Source organism: Solanum lycopersicum, chromosome 3, assembly GCF_036512215.1.
Source record: "Solanum lycopersicum chromosome 3, SLM_r2.1".
Lineage (NCBI taxonomy): Eukaryota > Viridiplantae > Streptophyta > Magnoliopsida > Solanales > Solanaceae > Solanum > Solanum lycopersicum.
Genome location: NC_090802.1, coordinates 62,684,230 through 62,702,790, shown reverse-complemented (window position 1 = coordinate 62,702,790; position 18,561 = coordinate 62,684,230). Strand labels below are relative to the sequence as shown.

At 32.9% G+C, this 18,561-nt stretch overlaps 3 protein-coding genes and 1 non-coding gene across 6 annotated transcripts; 1 reads left to right on the top strand and 3 right to left on the bottom strand.

Moving 5' to 3' along the window:
• Positions 1-160: 160 nt before the first annotated feature.
• Positions 161-232, top strand: TRNAP-AGG (transfer RNA proline (anticodon AGG)). The gene has a single exon. It is a non-coding gene; the product is annotated as a tRNA-Pro (tRNA).
• A 536-nt stretch (positions 233-768) lies between these two features.
• Positions 769-3,532, bottom strand: LOC101246233 (HVA22-like protein a). The gene is made up of 5 exons (XM_004235975.5): positions 3,027-3,532; positions 2,862-2,888; positions 2,646-2,768; positions 1,231-1,474; positions 769-1,093 (listed from the first exon to the last, which is right to left on the bottom strand). The coding sequence occupies exons 1-5, from the start codon at positions 3,095-3,097 to the stop codon at positions 1,028-1,030; spliced, it is 531 nt and encodes a 176-aa protein (XP_004236023.1). The 5' UTR covers positions 3,098-3,532; the 3' UTR covers positions 769-1,027.
• Positions 3,533-4,985: 1,453 nt separating this feature from the next.
• On the bottom strand, positions 4,986-9,158 carry LOC101245633 (transcription factor bHLH47). 2 transcript variants are annotated; one of them, XM_069295590.1, is made up of 6 exons: positions 8,910-8,941; positions 8,683-8,756; positions 8,264-8,378; positions 6,632-6,750; positions 6,377-6,504; positions 4,986-5,981 (listed from the first exon to the last, which is right to left on the bottom strand). In XM_069295590.1, exons 3-6 carry the CDS (start codon positions 8,329-8,331, stop codon positions 5,571-5,573), a joined length of 726 nt encoding a protein of 241 aa, XP_069151691.1. In that variant the 5' UTR covers positions 8,332-8,378; positions 8,683-8,756; positions 8,910-8,941; the 3' UTR covers positions 4,986-5,570. The 2 variants fall into 2 exon arrangements, with proteins under 2 accessions (XP_069151691.1, XP_004236021.1); XM_004235973.5 differs by lacking the exon at positions 8,683-8,756 and having other exon boundaries at positions 8,910-9,158.
• Positions 9,159-9,604: 446 nt separating this feature from the next.
• LOC101262906 (uncharacterized) lies at positions 9,605-15,440 on the bottom strand. 2 transcript variants are annotated; one of them, XM_004235947.5, is made up of 10 exons: positions 14,911-15,440; positions 13,762-13,928; positions 13,611-13,675; positions 13,340-13,380; positions 13,149-13,237; positions 12,937-13,050; positions 11,991-12,068; positions 11,612-11,677; positions 10,906-10,983; positions 9,605-10,036 (listed from the first exon to the last, which is right to left on the bottom strand). In XM_004235947.5, the coding sequence occupies exons 1-10, from the start codon at positions 15,020-15,022 to the stop codon at positions 9,929-9,931; spliced, it is 918 nt and encodes a 305-aa protein (XP_004235995.1). In that variant the 5' UTR covers positions 15,023-15,440; the 3' UTR covers positions 9,605-9,928. The 2 variants fall into 2 exon arrangements, with proteins under 2 accessions (XP_004235995.1, XP_025885917.1); XM_026030132.2 differs by lacking the exon at positions 10,906-10,983 and having other exon boundaries at positions 14,911-15,348.
• Between the last annotated feature and the right edge of the window lie 3,121 nt (positions 15,441-18,561).

Here is an 18,561-nt window from a genome sequence, read left to right as displayed (position 1 = left end):
TTTGATGAGTGGTTCTCTTTTATAAAAATAAAAATGAACTATCAAAGATAAATTTAAAAACATTGGGTAAACTATGACTTCAATATCAAACCAATAGGGATATATTTTCTTTCAACTATTTTAGTGTTAAATATTTTATATAAAACAAATCCAACAAGATGGGCATTTGGTCTAGTGGTATGATTCTCGCTTAGGGTGCGAGAGGTCCCGAGTTCAATTCTCGGAATGCCCCTAATATTTTTTTTCCTTTTTTTGTCTTTTTTTCTACCCACTGTATAAAGTTTAAACATCAAACCAACTTCTTTTTTCCTTTATTTGTCTTTTTCTACCACCGTTTAAACTTTTAACTAACTTCAACGTTTACCAAAAAGTTTATCGATTTCTTGTTAACTTATTGTTTGGTAGTTATTTTATTTTTTTTGAATCACTTGGCACTTGATTTGCAGGATATTCTACTTCCTTGAATCACTTGATGATACTCTAATTTTTTGAGTCTTTTGTACCACTATGCTTAAACCAACTTCAGCGTCTACTAAAAAGGATCATCGAGTAACAAAAAAAAGTTGAAGACCATTATTGAAAAGTTCAAGTGCCTAATAAACTTTCAGGTTGCTCCAGTTTTCTGTGTCAAGCGGGAGTACACGCTTGCGTATTTTAAAAGTTGCGTTAAGTTGGGCAAAAAATCGCAGTGACTCCACTCAGACTTCGCTAGTGATCAGAGTAATAGAAAGCCAAAGTTTTGATCGTGATGAAATCTCCTAATCCAGCTGAAAGATAAATAGAGCGATGATTCTCATTATCACTAACGTACTGCTTGAAATTAACAATTACAAAGTATCTAGGAGAAAAGACTCGGTAACAAGGATGAGTAGTATTAGTTTATAACATACATAAGTTAGAGGATTGCGAAAAACTCCATAAAACCAAAGATAGTAGTCCACACGGAGAAAGACCAAACATCAGTTTAAGGGCACCTCTTTACAACAGCAGATAGATCTCCTCTGCCTTCCTAAACAGTGATCAAGGCTCAGTATCTGTAGTCGTCATCATAAAACACATAATTGCTGGTATGGGTCTTTCGTTCTCCATCAGCCTGCAGGGAAATAAACTGAAATGAGCCAGTTCTTGATAACATGAGTTTTGCAATTTCAGAATACCTCAAGTCACTTGGTTTCTATGAGTCTGACATTTCCTCAATATATAAATAACACAGTGAACTGATTATCATACCTTGTGAATCATCTCCTCAAACGCTTGGGTTCCATGTTCTTTTATGTATTTCTCTGCAGCAGTCAGGATGTCATCTGGCTTACTAAAGACATCCTTCTTTCGTGGCACATACCAGATGTTAACTGCTTTTCGTTGGACAATGTAAGTCCTAATATAATGCTCATACACATACGCAGCACCATTGAAGTAAGGTATGACCAACCAGCAGGTCGCTATCAGTTTTGCATATGACCAGAAAGGAAGCCTGACATAGAAAGTGAATAAAATATAAAAGGAAAAGAATCCAGATCTGGTATTCGGAAAAGATTTAGTGATCATCTAAACTCACTAGAAGCAAACTGATAAACAAGAGATTCATGTACTACGCCAGACAAGGGTGTTTCTATCAATCCGGTTTACACTATTTTTTCTTCCAGTGTTCAATGGGCTTCATCAGAAAATATGATGAGTTTGAAAAAAAAGGGACAAATATGATGAGAAACATGACCCATAGTTAAAAGGGAGAGTGGGTGAGGAGGAGGAAGTGTTCCAAACTTACCTCCATATGAAAGTACATTGTGCACAAACATATCATATCAACAAAGGTAAGGTCAACTACACCATCACCAGCTCATTTTTTGCATTTATCATGACAATCCAGTTTCTTATACAACCAAATTCACAAGAAATTGTCAAGCAGATAGTTATTAAAATCACTGCTCTTGCTTCAAATACACTAGTGAAGACTCCACCATATGAGTACTAACCCACTTGGTAATCATTCAAAACTTTTGTCAATCATGACAGCTGCTCCAAATGTCACTGTATATGATTTCAGAGGAACATTTACTTAACCATCAGAATCATTTTCACCTGGCCAAACAATGTTTCAAGCATCATTACTTTGTGACCCCAATTTTTCTATGACTGTTGACTTGCAATTCCTATTCCTTCTAATTGCAAACTGCAATCAGCAGATGATCTTTCTCTCTTAGATAGTGTGTCATCGCTCATCACTTGTTCGACAATCTACAACACCAAACTTTTTTTGTTTTTAATGACCATTGTGTCATAGCCAACTTGTGCGCACCTGGACTAATTCCACGGATACCTGCTACCTCTCACCTAACACTTGTACTGAGTAATTGTGTTCAATCAAGGCTTAGGTAGATGCGATAAAATTACCTTATGTTCAGTCTCTATCTACCAAGTGAGTAAAACTTAAAATCCTCACATAAAAGTGTGTAGTAATTCAAAAAATCTCTGCGTTCTTCTATAACAAATACTTAAGAGACTGGGATGGAACCAAATTAGATTTGGAAATGAATGCTCAAAGGTTTCATGATTACAAAAAGTCACAAAAGGTTATTCACAGCTATCAATTTGAAAAACACCAACAGAAAAGAATACACAAATCTCAACCGAGCAAAAATTACCATTCAATAAGCTTGGCAAACGTCAGCTCAAAAAGTGTGATCATAGAATACAAAATCCAGTATGTAAGCCATTGCTGATCATCCACAGGGGATTTGGTCTCAATAGCCCTAATTGAAGCATACCTGTCAAATAACCCAAAACCCAGTACCAAAACATCACATATGAAGCCGTAAAAGAGGGAAAACAATAGGATCACCAAGTGAGAACCCACTTACAGAGGATATACCAAACTAACCACTGGCCTGCAATTTCAAACGCACAAGAGAAAACAAAAATTAGCTTCACAAGAATAAATTGCTCCTAAATTGGTCCATCATCCATGAATTAATTAATTAATGAAAAAAACACAAAGGTATCGAAGCTTGAGGAAGAAGAGATACCCTGCAAGAACATCAAAGTTGCTGATTATGACCTTGAGTAAGCTTACTATACCTCCTCCAGATCCTCCCATTTTGTTAAACTAAAAAATTACTAAAATTATGAGTTGTAAGTCTGAGATTTGCAGTATTAGTTGCAGCAGCAGAAAGATAGGTGTAGATTTGGAAGATGAGAAGGAGAGTTATCGCTTTGTGTGTTCAGAGAAGAGTAAAGTTACAGAGGCTTCTCTCCTGTCGTTTATATTCCAAAAGAAACAAAATAATGCAGCTAGTGTGTGTTTATTTTTCAATAATAACTACTCTACTTCCTTATGCTACTGTGCGCCGATTAATTTCTAAGATAAATTTTTATTTTTATTTTTTATTTAATAGACATGAATAAAATAAATTAAATAATACTCATTAGATTAGATTTTCTATGCTATATTATTACTTTTTTTCATCTAATTATCTATGAAATATGTGAATCGTAAATAATTTCATTACGAGTAAATGAATTATTTTAAAATATAAAAATATGACCTTTTTTTGATATATATTCATTATAGTGAATCTGCTTTACTAATTATCATTTTCAGTTAAAGCCATGATTGGTACATTATAATGTCCATATCCGGAGAAAAATTATTTCCACTAGCAAAAAAGAAGGAAGAAATTAAGAAGGAAAAAACCACAATAACATAAAGTTGAAAGCTAAAAAGTATGAGTACAACTTTGGCTCCATTTGTGCAATTATTTTGCCTTATACTTGCCTCTCACGTTTCCACTTTTTGATCTCTTATTAAGTAAATTAAAAACTTCCCCACAAAAAAAATAATAAGCCAAATTAAAAACATAATAAAACAAAGAACAAGGAAAAGAAGAGAAAAGGTTACTAGAGTCTATAATTAATTTCATTGTACGTGCGGTACAAAATATCAAAGTCCGTTATAATTTTTAATTTCACAAAAATTATTTTTTATCAATCATCATTTTTTTTCTGCAAAAATATAAATAGAAATATTTCTTGTTGTCTATGGTAAATATATTAAATCCGTATTTTGATTAAGCAGAAAATTATATTATAAGTACTATTTTCAAATAGATACTTAAATGTAAAATTTAAATTTAATAGAATCTTCAATACAAAATACAAAATTGGAGGAAATAAACCCCTCGACATTAAAAGATGAGTTGGCTGAATAAGAGAATTGATAATATGCGTGCGACCGTCCAACAACTCAACCAAACTTTGCGGGACTTGTATATTTGTCTCTTCCTACCCATTCTTCTTTTTATGCAAAAGACCTTTTTTGTGGATTCTAGTGATCCCAAACTTAAAACAAGTGAGTGCAAGATCTCAAATGAAAAAACTTATTTCTCATTTTTGGATACGTTTTGGGTGAATTTCGAGGTGAGGCATATATTAAAGATGTAGATTTATAATACGTAAGTCTTAAAATTTAAGGCGCAAGCTTCGAATGTAAAAATATAAGTCATGAATTTTTACGTACGCAAGAATGTTTTTAATTTATTATTTTAGCTTTTTTCACTTTACATCACATTTTTATTATTGGTTATTGAAATATAGTACTTTTTTCTTCATTATTGATTATTATTACTAATTTCAAATAAAAATCATAAATCATTGAACGGTTTACTTTTGCTTATTTTATTAGTAATAAAATTATAAAATTGACTATACATGAGACTACGTCACGTAGATTCATAGGACTCCATAAGACTTACGCCTAACCATGTACGATATAAAATGACGGATCTAACTTTATATATGCTTTATATTATAATTATAGTATATGTTGTTAATTTTAGATATCTCTTAATTTTAATAGTGTGTTCTATCAAAAGTGAGCATATTTTAACTCTATCAAAAATAGTCAAACAGCTCTAACTGTGAAACAACTGTTGTACAGTTTCCCCTCAATTTCTATTTAATTTAATAGCGCTAATATCTGTTAAGTATTTGAGGAAAACTGAAATAACGTTTCATAAATTTAATGGAAGGAAAAAGATACCGTAAAAATATATATCCAAGTGACTATTTCAAACCTACTAGTCTACTACCAAACACAAGAGATCAATTCTGTCATTTTCTTAAGATTTCTACAATGATAATGACAACTTAAGTCACTTCTCTGTCTCCTACCTCGTCAAAATACAAGGGACTAAGACAAATTTTGGCCACTCTAGAGATACCCAGAGCTTGAAAATGACCTCAACAGCAACAACATTGTAAGAGTTCAACATCAAAATCCATAGATGTCATGTCAGGCGCCTACTTACAGGTTTTGTTTACCAACATATTTTTGTATCCAACACTGCTATGGTATGGTTACCTCCCAACTGGTACTACCTCGACACTCAAACAGACAAACTAGGTTATTGTTGATCAAAATACAACGAAAAGTTTATATACAATGGAGAGCTGCAAGTCCAAAGTATTGCTGAATCTGCTGCTGTTTATCGTCTAAATCTACATTACCTAACTAGTACTTATACATGCCATTCCCTATGAACGAATGTCTTGTTTCTTCTAGACTACTATACTTACGCACCATCTTGAACCTCCTGTCGCAATAACTGAGGCCTCTTTTCAAGGATTTGGGATGGCCATACATCATTTGGAGTGGGGTATCTAGGCTGTGGTTTCTTCACAGTAGATGAGGGCATAGCCATGGGATCTGCAGCATCAGGCGCTGGATAAGCCTGAGGATTAGAACTCAAGGGAAAGACGTACACGGGGTTCATCATCTGTGACTGTTGAAATCCGTGCTCCGAAGCAGGCAATCTCATATAGTTAGTTTGTGAGGCAAACTCTGTGTGATGAATTTCAGGAGGAGCTAGATTTAGGTCAAGACTAGTCTCAGCTTCCCTTGCTTTGACCTCATTCTGCAGTTTGCTAATTTCAGCCTCCAGAACTGTATTTTCATCCTCAAGCTCCTTTTTCTCCACGCTAAGCTGTCAATAAGACAGCAGAATTAGAAAAGAATAACAGCAGAATATATGTGAAGCTGTAATGTATAGACCACAACTGAGTGGATCCTACATCCTAGATGAGGAATGAAGGGCAAATCAATCATTCATGAAAAAATGAATCCCACTGTCTTATTTTTTGGTAATCCTTCTTGAGTTACTGGAGAGCTCACATTAGATAATTAGAAGGCCAACTCATGGGGAGTGCAACTCTTCTCAGTTTGGGCCTCATACTTATCCTATTTAGTGTATATACCATGTCCGTATAGTGGCACAATGTTCTATGTGAATCCAGGTTCAAACTTCGAAGGACATAAAAAAGAGAAGAAATGGGCAGCATCTCCAAGCTGCGCAAAATTCCCAGAAATTAGGACACTTACATATTGAGATTCAGACAGCAAAGTCGTATTTTCTGTCCTCATATGCTTGATCTGAGAAAGCATGTCCTTTACAAATCGAGCAGCTTCACTCAATACAGAGGCTTTTCCATTCATCTGCTCAGATAGTTCTGCACCAGTAAGGCACCCACGTCTAATAAATTAGCCAATCTCTTTACAGAAAATTACACTAAGGGGACCACTTCCGCAATTTGTCAGAGGTGAACATGGGTAAGTTATAATCAATCAAGAAATTACCAAGAGCATCAGCCAAACCAAGAAAAAGCTCATTTAAATGCTCTCTCTTCATTTTCTCTCTCTCAGCTTTGTGAATTCTTTTTGGAACTTTCTTCTGAATCTTCTTCCTGAGATGAGAGCTGTAACAAGAGAGCTTTACAATCAGTACTTGTGTAGATATGCCACTGATAATGATGCAGAGAGCAGGCAAAACAAAGTCAACATAAATACATGAACTGAGTACACAAATTATTACTGTATTTATCCTGAGATTGGGAGCTTTAATGAGGATTCAAAGATGCAAGAATAGAGTTTTGAAGAGGCAGAAATACATTCTCTAAATTTTGTGAGGACCTTTTGCAAGTTAGTCAGTTAGAAACTGATCCTGTTGCTAAGTTAAGACTTGCAGAAAGGGCTAAATTATTGCTGAAAATCGTAGATTTTGGAAATAAGAAGCGACAATTCCTTGGCATCATAAAATTAAGCCTCTAAAGCTACTATGTGAACTGCAAACTAGCATATAGTACCTTCCAACTTATGGCGAGACAGTCTACAAATGAACAAAGTATGGTTCTGGGTTTTTTATAATGTGTCAAACTTGTGAAAAAAATTGTTGCTGCAAAGCTGGTATCATCAACCACATAAAGATCCCTACTGAGCTGATCAGTATGCCAGCTAACTCACATGAAATTTCTATAGTATCAAAAGTAAAAAGGATCCCCACCCAATCCAGAATAATTTTTTCGCGTCCATGGATACATAAATCTGTTCACTATCTATACAAGGGTCAATGCCCTTGCAAATGTAACAAAACCAGACGCTAAGCTTTGAATAAGAAGCAATTTTGGCATCAAACTTGCATGAAAATAACATCCCCATGAAGTTGACAAGCTTAAATGGGGATACCAAAAAGATGGAATTTATACAATCAAGGCAGGGTACCAACAAATATGCTCTAGAATTCCCATGGTAGACAACTGGTCTTGGGAACTTATTTGGAGGACCAAGCTGCCAACTAAGGTTGTTTGTTTTACTTGGACAGCTTTATATGAGGCATCTTACCCAAGACCATCTATAGAGAAGGAAAATACAGCTCCCACACAGATGCTATATGTGCAAAAAAGAGGCTGAAACCACCCGACATCTTCTTCATTGTGAGGTGGCCTCAAAAATATGGAACATGTTTTTTGTCTCTTTGGTCTTAATTGGCCACACCATTCTCAGTTAAGGATGCTCATGAGAACTGCCTATGGAGAGTTGACAAAGTCATCAAGAAGATCTGGATTTTGATACTACTTGTATTTTTTGGTGTATTTGGTTAGAGAGGAATAGGAGATATTTTGATAGGTAGTCAACTTCGAATCTTCAAGGCAAAGTGTATTGCCAATTTGTAATGGTCCAATTTGTTAATGCAGAACAACTTAAGGACTTAATTAACTCATTAATATAGTCAATCAGGGATTTTTGGTAAGCTCAAATACCACGTCTTGTAATTCTTGCATCTTCTTGACGCCTCTTAATAATACCACACTTGATTTATAAAAAATCACATTATAAGTTCAACAACAAAGATGTCACAGGCTTATTGCAGATTCCCATACTTGATGGGAAAAAACCAATATGACATTCAGGCTACAAAATTTGAGAACTGACCTATCCAATGATGTCTCCGCATCTGTAGTATCCTTTTCAACTATTGGAGCAGGATTTTCTGTATCCATCTCTTATTCGAGTCCACGGTGTAGCCTTTGATGAGAAAAACTATTGTCTGTCCAAGGGAAAAAAAGGTGCAAGTAAGGATTGTCCAAAAGTTTGTCAAATGATGAACAATCAAGCTAAGTTCATTTGAAGTAACAAATTTTCAGCATTAACACGGTATACTTAGCCGATTTCTCATTACTTCACCATCTATTTCCTATGCTATGCTATTAAACAGCGGAACTCCTAAATTGAGGTAAGTAAAATTCAAGCGAACTAAGCAGAAACACTCTTTGTTTCGGAAGACTGGGTAGTAAATAACAGCATTTGATCCCCATTTTTCTATAATCAACTATTTATTGATAAGAAAAAACCTTTAGTTCCCAATTCTTCACCAAAGCAAGAACAAAAAATTCGTAAAAGAAGCCCCATGACTTCTGCTCTCTGCCTACGCAAAAATAAAAAAAACCTAATAAAATTTTGTTAAAAGCGCAACCCCAAAAGAAATCATTTCAAGCACATCAGAAATAGGGCTTAAAGATAAGAAAGATTGAAAGGATAAGAGCAATAAATGTGAAACAGATAGAAAGAAAAATTATACCTGAAACGGGATGGTGAGAGGAGAGTCGGATTAGGGGAAGAAGGAAGAAAGATTGTATGTTTTTTAATAAGTTGTGGGTGGGGAGGGGCGTGTGGCGAGCAGCTGGTGGTGGGAAGAATCAAGTGGGGAACGCATGAGATGCGTGCCACGCCAGCTTTGTTTTTTTGTCAAATAGCAAAGCCCTACACGTTTATGCTTGCAATTTCCACTCGCTCCCATCTCATGTCATCTTTATTGACCTTTCACACACGCCACTCCTCTCACTTGCTACAATCCACATAAATTATTAAATCTTTATCCTCCAATTTTTATTTTTAATTTATCCTTCATTTTATTTAGGACAAAAGGTCTAATTTTTACCCACGAACTTTACAAAAAGAATTCGTTAATAGTTAGGCTTCACATATTCTAATGTTAAACCCATACATATACATAATATTCAATTCCTAAATCATTTACAACATATAACATTATGGCCATCGAGATAGGACTAAGATATTGACCAAAGAAAATGGTATGATGAAGGCGTAAAAGAGATCGTATGATTTGGGGTTGATTCTTATGGTTCTTTTTGCGAGTGTAGTTGGTGGCAAATCTGTGGTGTACTGGTGTAGTAATAGTAGTCTTTAGGTGGCATCTCCGAGTGTAAAGAGTTACAAAGATCAACTTAGAGAAAAGCATATGTCATTAGTCAATAAGATAAAATTCAGCTCATTTTTATAATAGTAGGTATAGATTTGACACCAACTTTACTTCTACACCAAAGACTTGACACATTAGAAAATGTTAACCACATACTTTTAACAAACTTATAGTATAAATTTAAAATATCATGCAGAAAATGTTCGAATAGCAAACTATACATTGTAATATCCCAACTTTTAGCGCTCCTTTGTATATATAGTGGAAGTGAATATTTCTGCACATCAGAATTCGTATGATCCCCATCGATACGTTAATGTCTTTGCCATACAGGAGCAAGTGGTGAAAGGTTCAATACTCCATTCTCATAGATTGATTCACACTTTCGAACAGCCAAGCTGGAACTTGCGGACTTTCATTCTCCCATCCAACGCAAGAGCTAATATGTCATATTCCTCAACGTACCAAAGCTCACCGACAATTGCCTGCAACATTTGAAAAAATGTAATGAAGATCAAAAAGACATCAACAAAACAAGACTGTTTTTTAAAGAATTTGAGCAATACAGTAGGGTCCAACTAGGCATCTTATAATGACATGGTACATCTTCCAATGAGAGATATAGCTTCTCAAGCTAGCGTGACAGCATGGGTAACCTTTCAAACATGAGTGATTTCTGCTATAAAAAAGGAAACCTGACTTTACTAGGTAATTTCTATAACTTGGATGAGGTCCAAGTTTTAGCATCTTTCCCAATCCCAGGAACAGTTCTATGGTATGAACGACCCACAACAAATTCCTATGCTCTAGAACTCTAGAAGCTCTGCATACCACTGTCTGATTAGAGTAAATACTATTTGCAGGATGTTCAGATCATATGTTTCACATTTACTCACAATCAGCTACAATCCATGTTACAAGGTCATCTAATCCCAAGCTTCATCAAGGTTTACAAAGAACGTTCCAACTGTTTTACACTCGAACTGTTCACCTCCATCACTTCCCCAAAAATGCTCTAAGGAGCTGTGTTGTCTCTTTTGGAGTTTTTTTAGGTAAAATAAAGGAGAGTAAATTGGCTTCTCTGTGAAAGTGGGGAGACAACAACACCACACACACTCAAAATTGGCATCAAGTCTTGCAAAATGGCATCCCATTTTGACATTTAAGCTTCAAAATGTATCCTTCTTTTAAAACACATGTTGAAGTGTATGAAAGTCCCTCATAAATCATAATCCTTCCAAACGCAGAATCATGAGTTCCAGATATGGCCAACACGAGCACATCATACGGGGGAGGGGGTCAATGCATTCACTATTAGACGATGAGGGTTAATTTAGATGAAACCAAAAATTACCTTAGTGCCATGGATTTTGTTGTTTAATCTACTCACGAGCTCATAGAGAAATTGGAGTACTGAAACTTTATTTGCTTCCTGTGCAAGATAAAGGAAAGTTGAAAGAACAAGAAATACATTCAATTAACCAAGTGACTATTTTTTGGGATGAATAGTAAGGGAAAGAAGAGCTCTGGTTGAAATGATGTCTAGTCTTATTGTAGTTTATTTGGAGCCGGCGCCCAGACTGTGAGGACGATTTTCCAACAAATTGTTCCAGTCTCTTTGATTGAATCACCCTCACTCATGTTTTAGACGAGCTTTTAAGATTTCAAATGAACTTCATTCAAACAAGCATTATTTATCTTTACCTTATTTGAAGTTCAAGTTGATAGAATTGATTTTTCTTCCCGCATTTAAAAGAAAATGTTCTTCCCTCTCAATAGAAAGATGCCCTACACTAGGAAGCAAACTGGTAGTGTGGGACTGATCTCCATCAAGATTTTATTGTTTCCCCCTATCCCCTTATGTTTTAACTCTTCCTTGAACTATGACGAGAACATCCTGACTTTTTGTAACTTCTCGTAGTTAATTAGTGTTATTTCATTTTAGTACCAAAAACAACATATCACAGGGGACTAAGCAGTGATTTCCAGATTAAACATCAATAAAACAATAGATGATTAAAAATGCAGGCAACAGATCAAAGATGCTAGTAAAAAATTACCTCAGGCCAACTACTAGGGTGTCCAAGAAGTCTGGCAAATGAGGTATGAAGCATTACAGCATCATACTGCAGCACCAAGGAAGTGTGGTCAGCAAATGTTAGAAATATTGATGTATTATTTTAACAGTACTATCTTGAGAAGACAAGAATTTAAACGAAAGAAAATAGTCCTAAAACCTAAAGGGGGTGGACCATGAATGGAAGAATCATGCAATAGCAATGGCTTATTTATCATTAAAGTTCATAATGGTTTTACTGCCAAGATTATATTTACAGATTTCTGAATATATGAGAGTTAATTAGCACCAAGTGGTTGAAGTGCAAAGACATAAGCATCTTCACTAAGATGTAAAGCAGAAAAGGTTTGTTTAGCTCTCACAAGTTGCTTCGCAGGTGCATGTGGAAGAGCATTTCTCAATTTTTGTCTGATAGTTACTGGATCACTTCCAGAGTCCACCTACAAATGAAAACATAAAATGTAAGTGTAAAAAGCAAGAAAATACAATTTCACCAACTTATATCTCCATTATATTTTTTAACCTAATAATTGCAACATGTGATGACCATTGCAAAGTGGTGCACCACTTGTAGAGTAGTAATTTGAGTCAATCATAAGCCATGATCATTGAGATAAGATGTTCATGATTCATGAACACGGAAGAAGTCTTTGCATCATTTATGTCACCAGATACACTCTTGGAATTCACATCCTTTATATTGAACATTGTTAAAGCGAGGCATGTCTTGCAAACGTTACCATGTATCTCTTGATAATGAAATAATAGGTACAATACTGCTTTTACATACAAGACTAAACAATCAGTTGGAAAAGTAGATCTGAAGTTCAGCTTATACATTGATATTCTGAAGTCCCTAATTATGTTAAATGGACGCATACATGGTGGACCAAGAAGGATGTGGATGTTATACGGGATGGGACTGCACAAATTTCCTTGCTAACTTTTAGCGTATTTTTAAAAATAAAGACAGCCATAGCCGAGCAAATCAACAAAGATATTGATGCAGATGAACAATCAATGTAATGTAGGTTCTGAATCATCTATTTGCAAGCATAAGTAATATTATACAGCACAAGATTATATCCAAAAGCAAAGAAGAGTTTCCCACAACTGCCTAAGAAAGCTTGAAACATCCATGTGTCTAGAATGGCCTACATTCAGAATAAAAGAAAAAACAAAAACTGTAGAGTTGAGCTCTGGCAGCATTCTTATCTCAAACATTTACTTTTTGAAGTCTTGCTAAAATACTCACAGAGAGATAGATTAAGAGAAAAGATGGGGAAAGATCAAAGGTTATTAATATACCTGCCAACAACCTACTAACACCCCAGTTGATGTCAGAACCACTCTGTCTAGGGTAATTTTTAGTGGGCAGATTGACTCAGAAACAGCTCTAACAGCATTTGCTTCAGCTTCAATCTGAGAAACACAGAACACTCTCAGCATCATCAACATAACAATTCAATGAGAAGAAAGGACATAAACGAAGATACTTCTTCATCTAAAAGCATTTTTACCTCTGATTCAGAAGCAGGGACAGCAGTAATGTGATGGGAACCGTGGAACATGCTGAAGTGATATAAACTAGAGTTCTGAAACCAAATTGCTAAGCAACACATGTATAAGCCTCCAAATTAATAGAATGAGAGATGTTTAAAGAAGGGTTAACACATCCCTCCAATATTAATCAACAAGAAAGACACCATACCTTTATCAAAATGTGGCGAGAATATAGATCTCACAGCATCCCTTTAGAAAAAAAAAGGTGAGAAAAAGTGTGAATATAGCAATTCCTAGTGCAATATGAAAAGTAGTATTCACATAACTGAATAAAATTGTAAGAGTAGCCAATATTGTCCTTCAAAATAGGCAAATTTGGCTTTCTTAATATTAACTAAACGTAGCTGCTTTTTGCTTCAGTGCTACACAGGAAATTTTGTGGCTGATTTTGTCCAGATAAATCAAAAAGACGAACTTACGCAATAGGGACAGAATACTCTGGATTGAGATACAAAACATTCGCTCGCACAGGGGGATTTGCAGGCTATACGCAGAAGGAAATTAACCACCCTCAGTTTTGACACAACAAATAAGAATATGGATGAATGTTGATTTGTAAGTGATATTAACCTTGAGTACAGGAGTGACTACTCCATCTTTGAGTATAAACAGATCTGACAGGGAAAGTGATTGAGTAGTTTCTCCCTGTTTGAGGAAAGTAGCTCCGTGATCCTCCAAGTCTTTCTCCATCTTTTCATACAATCTAGACCTCTGCTCCGCATTTGAGATAGACCACTCTGTTCCAACCATTTAATTACTTATCAATTTAAGTAACAGATAAGGTCTTTTTGTGTGCATGTTTAACAATAGCAAGCTATGATATTCAATATGGTTTCTCCATACACAATTTACCAAAATGTTTCATTGTCTTCTGGATTACATGTAAAGAAAATCAGAATTCGATGTTGCAAACATCATCCTTATAAAAAGGGAGACAGAACCTTTTCTTCTGAAGTGTGATTTAGTAAAGGAGATTCCCAAATGGCAGAACGTTTAAATGTAACAATACTGATATATCGAAAGGAAAACTTATCAAAATTAACAACAATAGAGAAAACACGCCTAACGAGAAACTAAGAGAAACATCACAATTCACAGCCTCAAGTTTCATCTAGATTAATAGTTTTACCAAGATTAAAGCCTCAACTTACACATAGATAACAGTTTAAAAATAACTAGTAGAGTGAAAAACTTAACACAAGTGACTCCGTTTTCTTGCAACAGAAAGAAACCAAAATTCTCCCAATTACAAGTCAGAATCTACCATTTTATTAACTTAAAAAAAATTAAGGAAAAAAAAAACCTTTCAGGTTTTATACATAGAAAATTACCAGAATCCTGCATTTGAGATCGATGTATCAATATCTTTGTCTTCTTATTTCTCGATTACAGTGTATGTCTCACTCAGCTATCATAATATACTATACATATAAATCCCCAAGTAGAATTAAGTGCATTTAAACGCACAAAAAAATATGGAAAGTCAATCTGAGCTAATTAATTAAGGATGAGAAAAAGCTAAATTATCGGTGAAGCAGCAAATAAAAAAATTAAAGTAATATAGAAGCACACTTAAGAATCAATTTAAATAATCTACAGAACAAGTTACTTACTTCAACAATTAAGAGGAAATCTGATTTCACAACAATCAAAGCAAAATATGTACAAAAAAGGAAACAACTTAATGAATGAAAATATATAACTCAACATCACTAGTACCTCTGGAATTGCGATTTGCCATAAGGAAGAGGAGATAAAAGGTAAGTGCAGATATTAACCAGATCCAAATCGCCGGTTTCGAAATGGAACAATAATTCCTAACCCTAACCATTACTTCAAAATTTCAGTCCAATAGATCATTATGTTCGTTCATTATTTCCTCAATATCTCTTCGTTTTCCACAGATCAGTTCATCAGTTTTCTATTTTCAGCACTTTGCCATAGCTTATCATAACTTTACTCACTCCCTCACTGTTCATTCATTTCACCATAGTCTATGACTCTATAACTGGAAAAGCCAACATATGTCAATTTACCATAATTTTGAAACAATGGTAGCAAAAAAAACATTTTAATATCACAATATTAAAGTGCATGACGGTGGACATAAAGGGAGAAAGTGGTTGTAATATCACGTTACTAGTTCGGGAGTTCCCTTCATTATGTGTGACTACTAATTAAACTAATACATCTCAAATTATTGTTTATTATCTTGATATTTATTAGTTAGTATATAACAAAAATCTGACAATCATACAAAGGATATTTTCGTGTGTTATATAAAATGAGAAGGAGATTAGGAGTTGCTAGGGTTGTCGTTTGCTTCAGTTTTGAAGTTTATTGTTTTAATTTATTAGTTATGATTTGTAAAGATGTCTAGTTTTGAAGTTTATCATTTTAGCTTATTAGTTATGATAATCAATGATGGAGTCACGATTTTCTTACTAGAATTTAAAATTTGAAGAAATAGATACACGAAATAATTGAAGGGGGTGTTACATCTACTATATATCTAAAACGATTATCTTAATTATGTGTACATAGTGTAATGTTCTGTCAAAGGGGTTCAGATGAACCCTTGACAATATGGCGGCTCCACTATTGTATAGAACCATTAAGATATTGAATTCTCAATTATTGATGGTTATCGATTCGATTATAAATTTAACTATTAAGATTTGACACACAAAAAAATTATTTAAAAACACTTAGAAAGAAGGTGGAAGTAATGAACCATGCAATCGAGTTCACAAATTGTATTTTGCTTAAAAGCAAACACTTTTATATTGTAGAATTATCAAGAGTTTAAGATCGTCGAAAATAAAAGTAAGAAACTAAACTCTTTAAAAACTTTACATAGAAAATGATATAAATATAATTATTTAATTTACTTACGAATTACCAACCAATAACATTTTTTTCAATTTAAATTACCAATATTCTAGCTATTTGATTTTGAACAACCTTAATTACCGTAGATAAAAAAGAGTATTACATTGTGTTTATATTTTGAGGTTAGGATAGTGGGGAAAATTGAAATATGGAAAAAACATTAGTCTACAGCTTATTATTTTTTATAAAATAAAACAAAAAGGAGTTATTTCATGAAGAAATGTAGATATTCTTATTAACCTTGAAATTTGAATTTTTTCTATTGTGGAACTACACAATTATGAACATTGCAATAAGAAGTTTTTACTTTTCACGTGGGATCATGATATTTTTATAAAATGAAAATGTTTATTAATTGAGATAGGTGATAGTTAATAGCAGGGAGCGTTTAGTTTGAAGAGGCTAATCGTAGTCTTTATTGTTATTGGATTACTAATAAAACAAAGTTTAGGTTAAGTTAGCCACGAGTTTTTTTGTTTTTTTTTTTTGTTCTTTAATCTCCTATTTATTGGTTTTGTTGTCTTTACGTGGGACTTTGTGTTTGGTTTTTTCTAGGTAAATCACATAAATATGTTATATGATAAAAATATTTATTATTTATGTCAATATAATTTTTTTAATTAAATATAATATTTTTTTATAATTTAAAAAAATTTACTACACCCCTTTTTTCAATTCTTTTTTCTTTTTTCATTTTCATTGTTCTGCTTCTTCGTCTCTTTCTATTTTTTTACTCCTATGTTTTTTTCTTTTTTCTTTTACTCTTCTACTTCTTCGTCTCTTTCTTTTGTGTTTATCTTCTTCCTTTTTTTTCTTCTTCTTTGAGCTTTTCATCTAAAAAATCATTCTCAATCAATTTTTGCCCATGTGTCACTATTTTTTATCTACAAATAAGATGAAAAAAAGAATAAAAAGACCAGAAATTTGTACAAAATCACGTTTTTAAGAAGAAACTTTAGATCTTTAATATTACAGAAACAAGAGTTCGCCGTTGATGGTCATTATAAAGCTTCAAATTTTAAATTTTACAGATTTGTGATTAATTTGAATAGATAGTTCCTACAAATAATTAAAGATCTCGTTTGAAGTTTATATCTCAATTTTAAAAGGATTCGATTAAGTTTATAATTGATTTTGGAAAAAAATTAGATAGAAACTCGAAAAAAGTGAAATTTGTGGGAACTATATTGCAATTGTATTAGAATTGTATTACAAACTTCATTCTTTTTTTTATAGTGATATCAACCAATAAGAAAACACTTGTAATACATTTATAACATAGACATAAAACAAACGCAAACATAACTAACCAAAATAATTTATAAGACACTTATAATACATAATTTATTCATGAATAATACAAGTTTAATTCGGTCTATAAATTATTGTCTTGTCTTTCGTTAGATACGTTTTTCATTATTAACTTTCTCTTGTAATTCAACTTTAATATTGTGTAATACACTTTGAACACAAATTTAATTCATGTCGTAGTTTATTATTTGTTACTATTAGATTATTTGTTTAATTCAGTATTGATATAAACTTAATTCACTCTATAGATCATTGTTTGGTGTTTCAATAGTTATATTTTTCATCCATGCATAATTTTTTTTTCTAATTCAACTTTAATATTTGTGTAATGCACTTTAAATACAAATTAATTCATTTTGCAGTTTATTGATTGATTTGTTATGATTGAATTACTTGTTTAATTCATTATTTATGTAAGTTTTATTCAGTTTACAAATCACATAGTGCTCTTTCATTTGCTTCATTTTGAATTCATGTTTAATTCGCTTCTAATTCAACTGTAAAATGAGTGTAATACATTTTAAGTTTAAGTTTAATTTATTTGGCCGTTTATTATGTCTCTTCATTTCTTATGATTAGATTATTTGTCTAATTAATTATTGATACAGACTTTATGTAGTTGACGAATTAGAGATATATTTAAAATAAATAATTATTTTTTAAAAGAAATCCACTCAACATAAACTATAGATTACAAGTCACAACATGAAGACTTGCAAAAATGTTAAGTCTTATAATAAAGAATAAGGAATAAAATCTTTTTTAGCATTTTGTTTAAGAAGTTGATTAGTTATAAAAATTGAGATCAATCTTCTAATTAAGTATTAACGCATGTTTAGTATTATGTATGAATGTTATGAAATTTTTTATGTTTATATCATTACACAATGTGTGTTAAAATGCTACATATAATTCATTTATATTGTTAAAAATTATAAGTGGTGAGAAAAAAGTATTAAATGTGTTCTAAAAATAGTTATAATTCATTTATATGACATATTTAAATTTTAAGAAAAAATTTAAACTGAAGATTGCATTATGAATTAGTGTTGTATTAAACATATGTGAAAGTTATTTTAAAAACTGTTTTAAGTAAGTATAAAAGTTGACAAAAATAATAATAAATTAAAAGTATATTTGAAAATGGTAATTATTAAATAAAATACC

Coding starts and splice junctions, on each gene's coding strand:
- LOC101246233 (XM_004235975.5), bottom strand. CDS start 3,097: ATGGGAGGATCTGGAGGAGGTATAGTAAGCTTACTCAAGGTCATAATC. Junction 1,475..2,645: donor TTTGCCAAGCTTATTGAATG/GTAATTTTTGCT, acceptor TTTCTATGTCAG/GCTTCCTTTCTGGTCATATG. Junction 1,094..1,230: donor TTGAGGAGATGATTCACAAG/GTATGATAATCA, acceptor ATTTCCCTGCAG/GCTGATGGAGAACGAAAGAC.
- LOC101245633 (XM_004235973.5), bottom strand. CDS start 8,331: ATGGATACAGAAAATCCTGCTCCAATAGTTGAAAAGGATACTACAGAT. Junction 6,751..8,263: donor GCGGAGACATCATTGGATAG/GTCAGTTCTCAA, acceptor CTCTTGTTACAG/CTCTCATCTCAGGAAGAAGA. Junction 5,982..6,376: donor TGCTGTCTGAATCTCAATAT/GTAAGTGTCCTA, acceptor TCTTATTGACAG/CTTAGCGTGGAGAAAAAGGA.
- LOC101262906 (XM_004235947.5), bottom strand. CDS start 15,022: ATGGTTAGGGTTAGGAATTATTGTTCCATTTCGAAACCGGCGATTTGG. Junction 13,051..13,148: donor TCCCTGCTTCTGAATCAGAG/GTAAAAATGCTT, acceptor TGTGTTTCTCAG/ATTGAAGCTGAAGCAAATGC. Junction 10,984..11,611: donor ACCCTAGTAGTTGGCCTGAG/GTAATTTTTTAC, acceptor TATCTTGCACAG/GAAGCAAATAAAGTTTCAGT.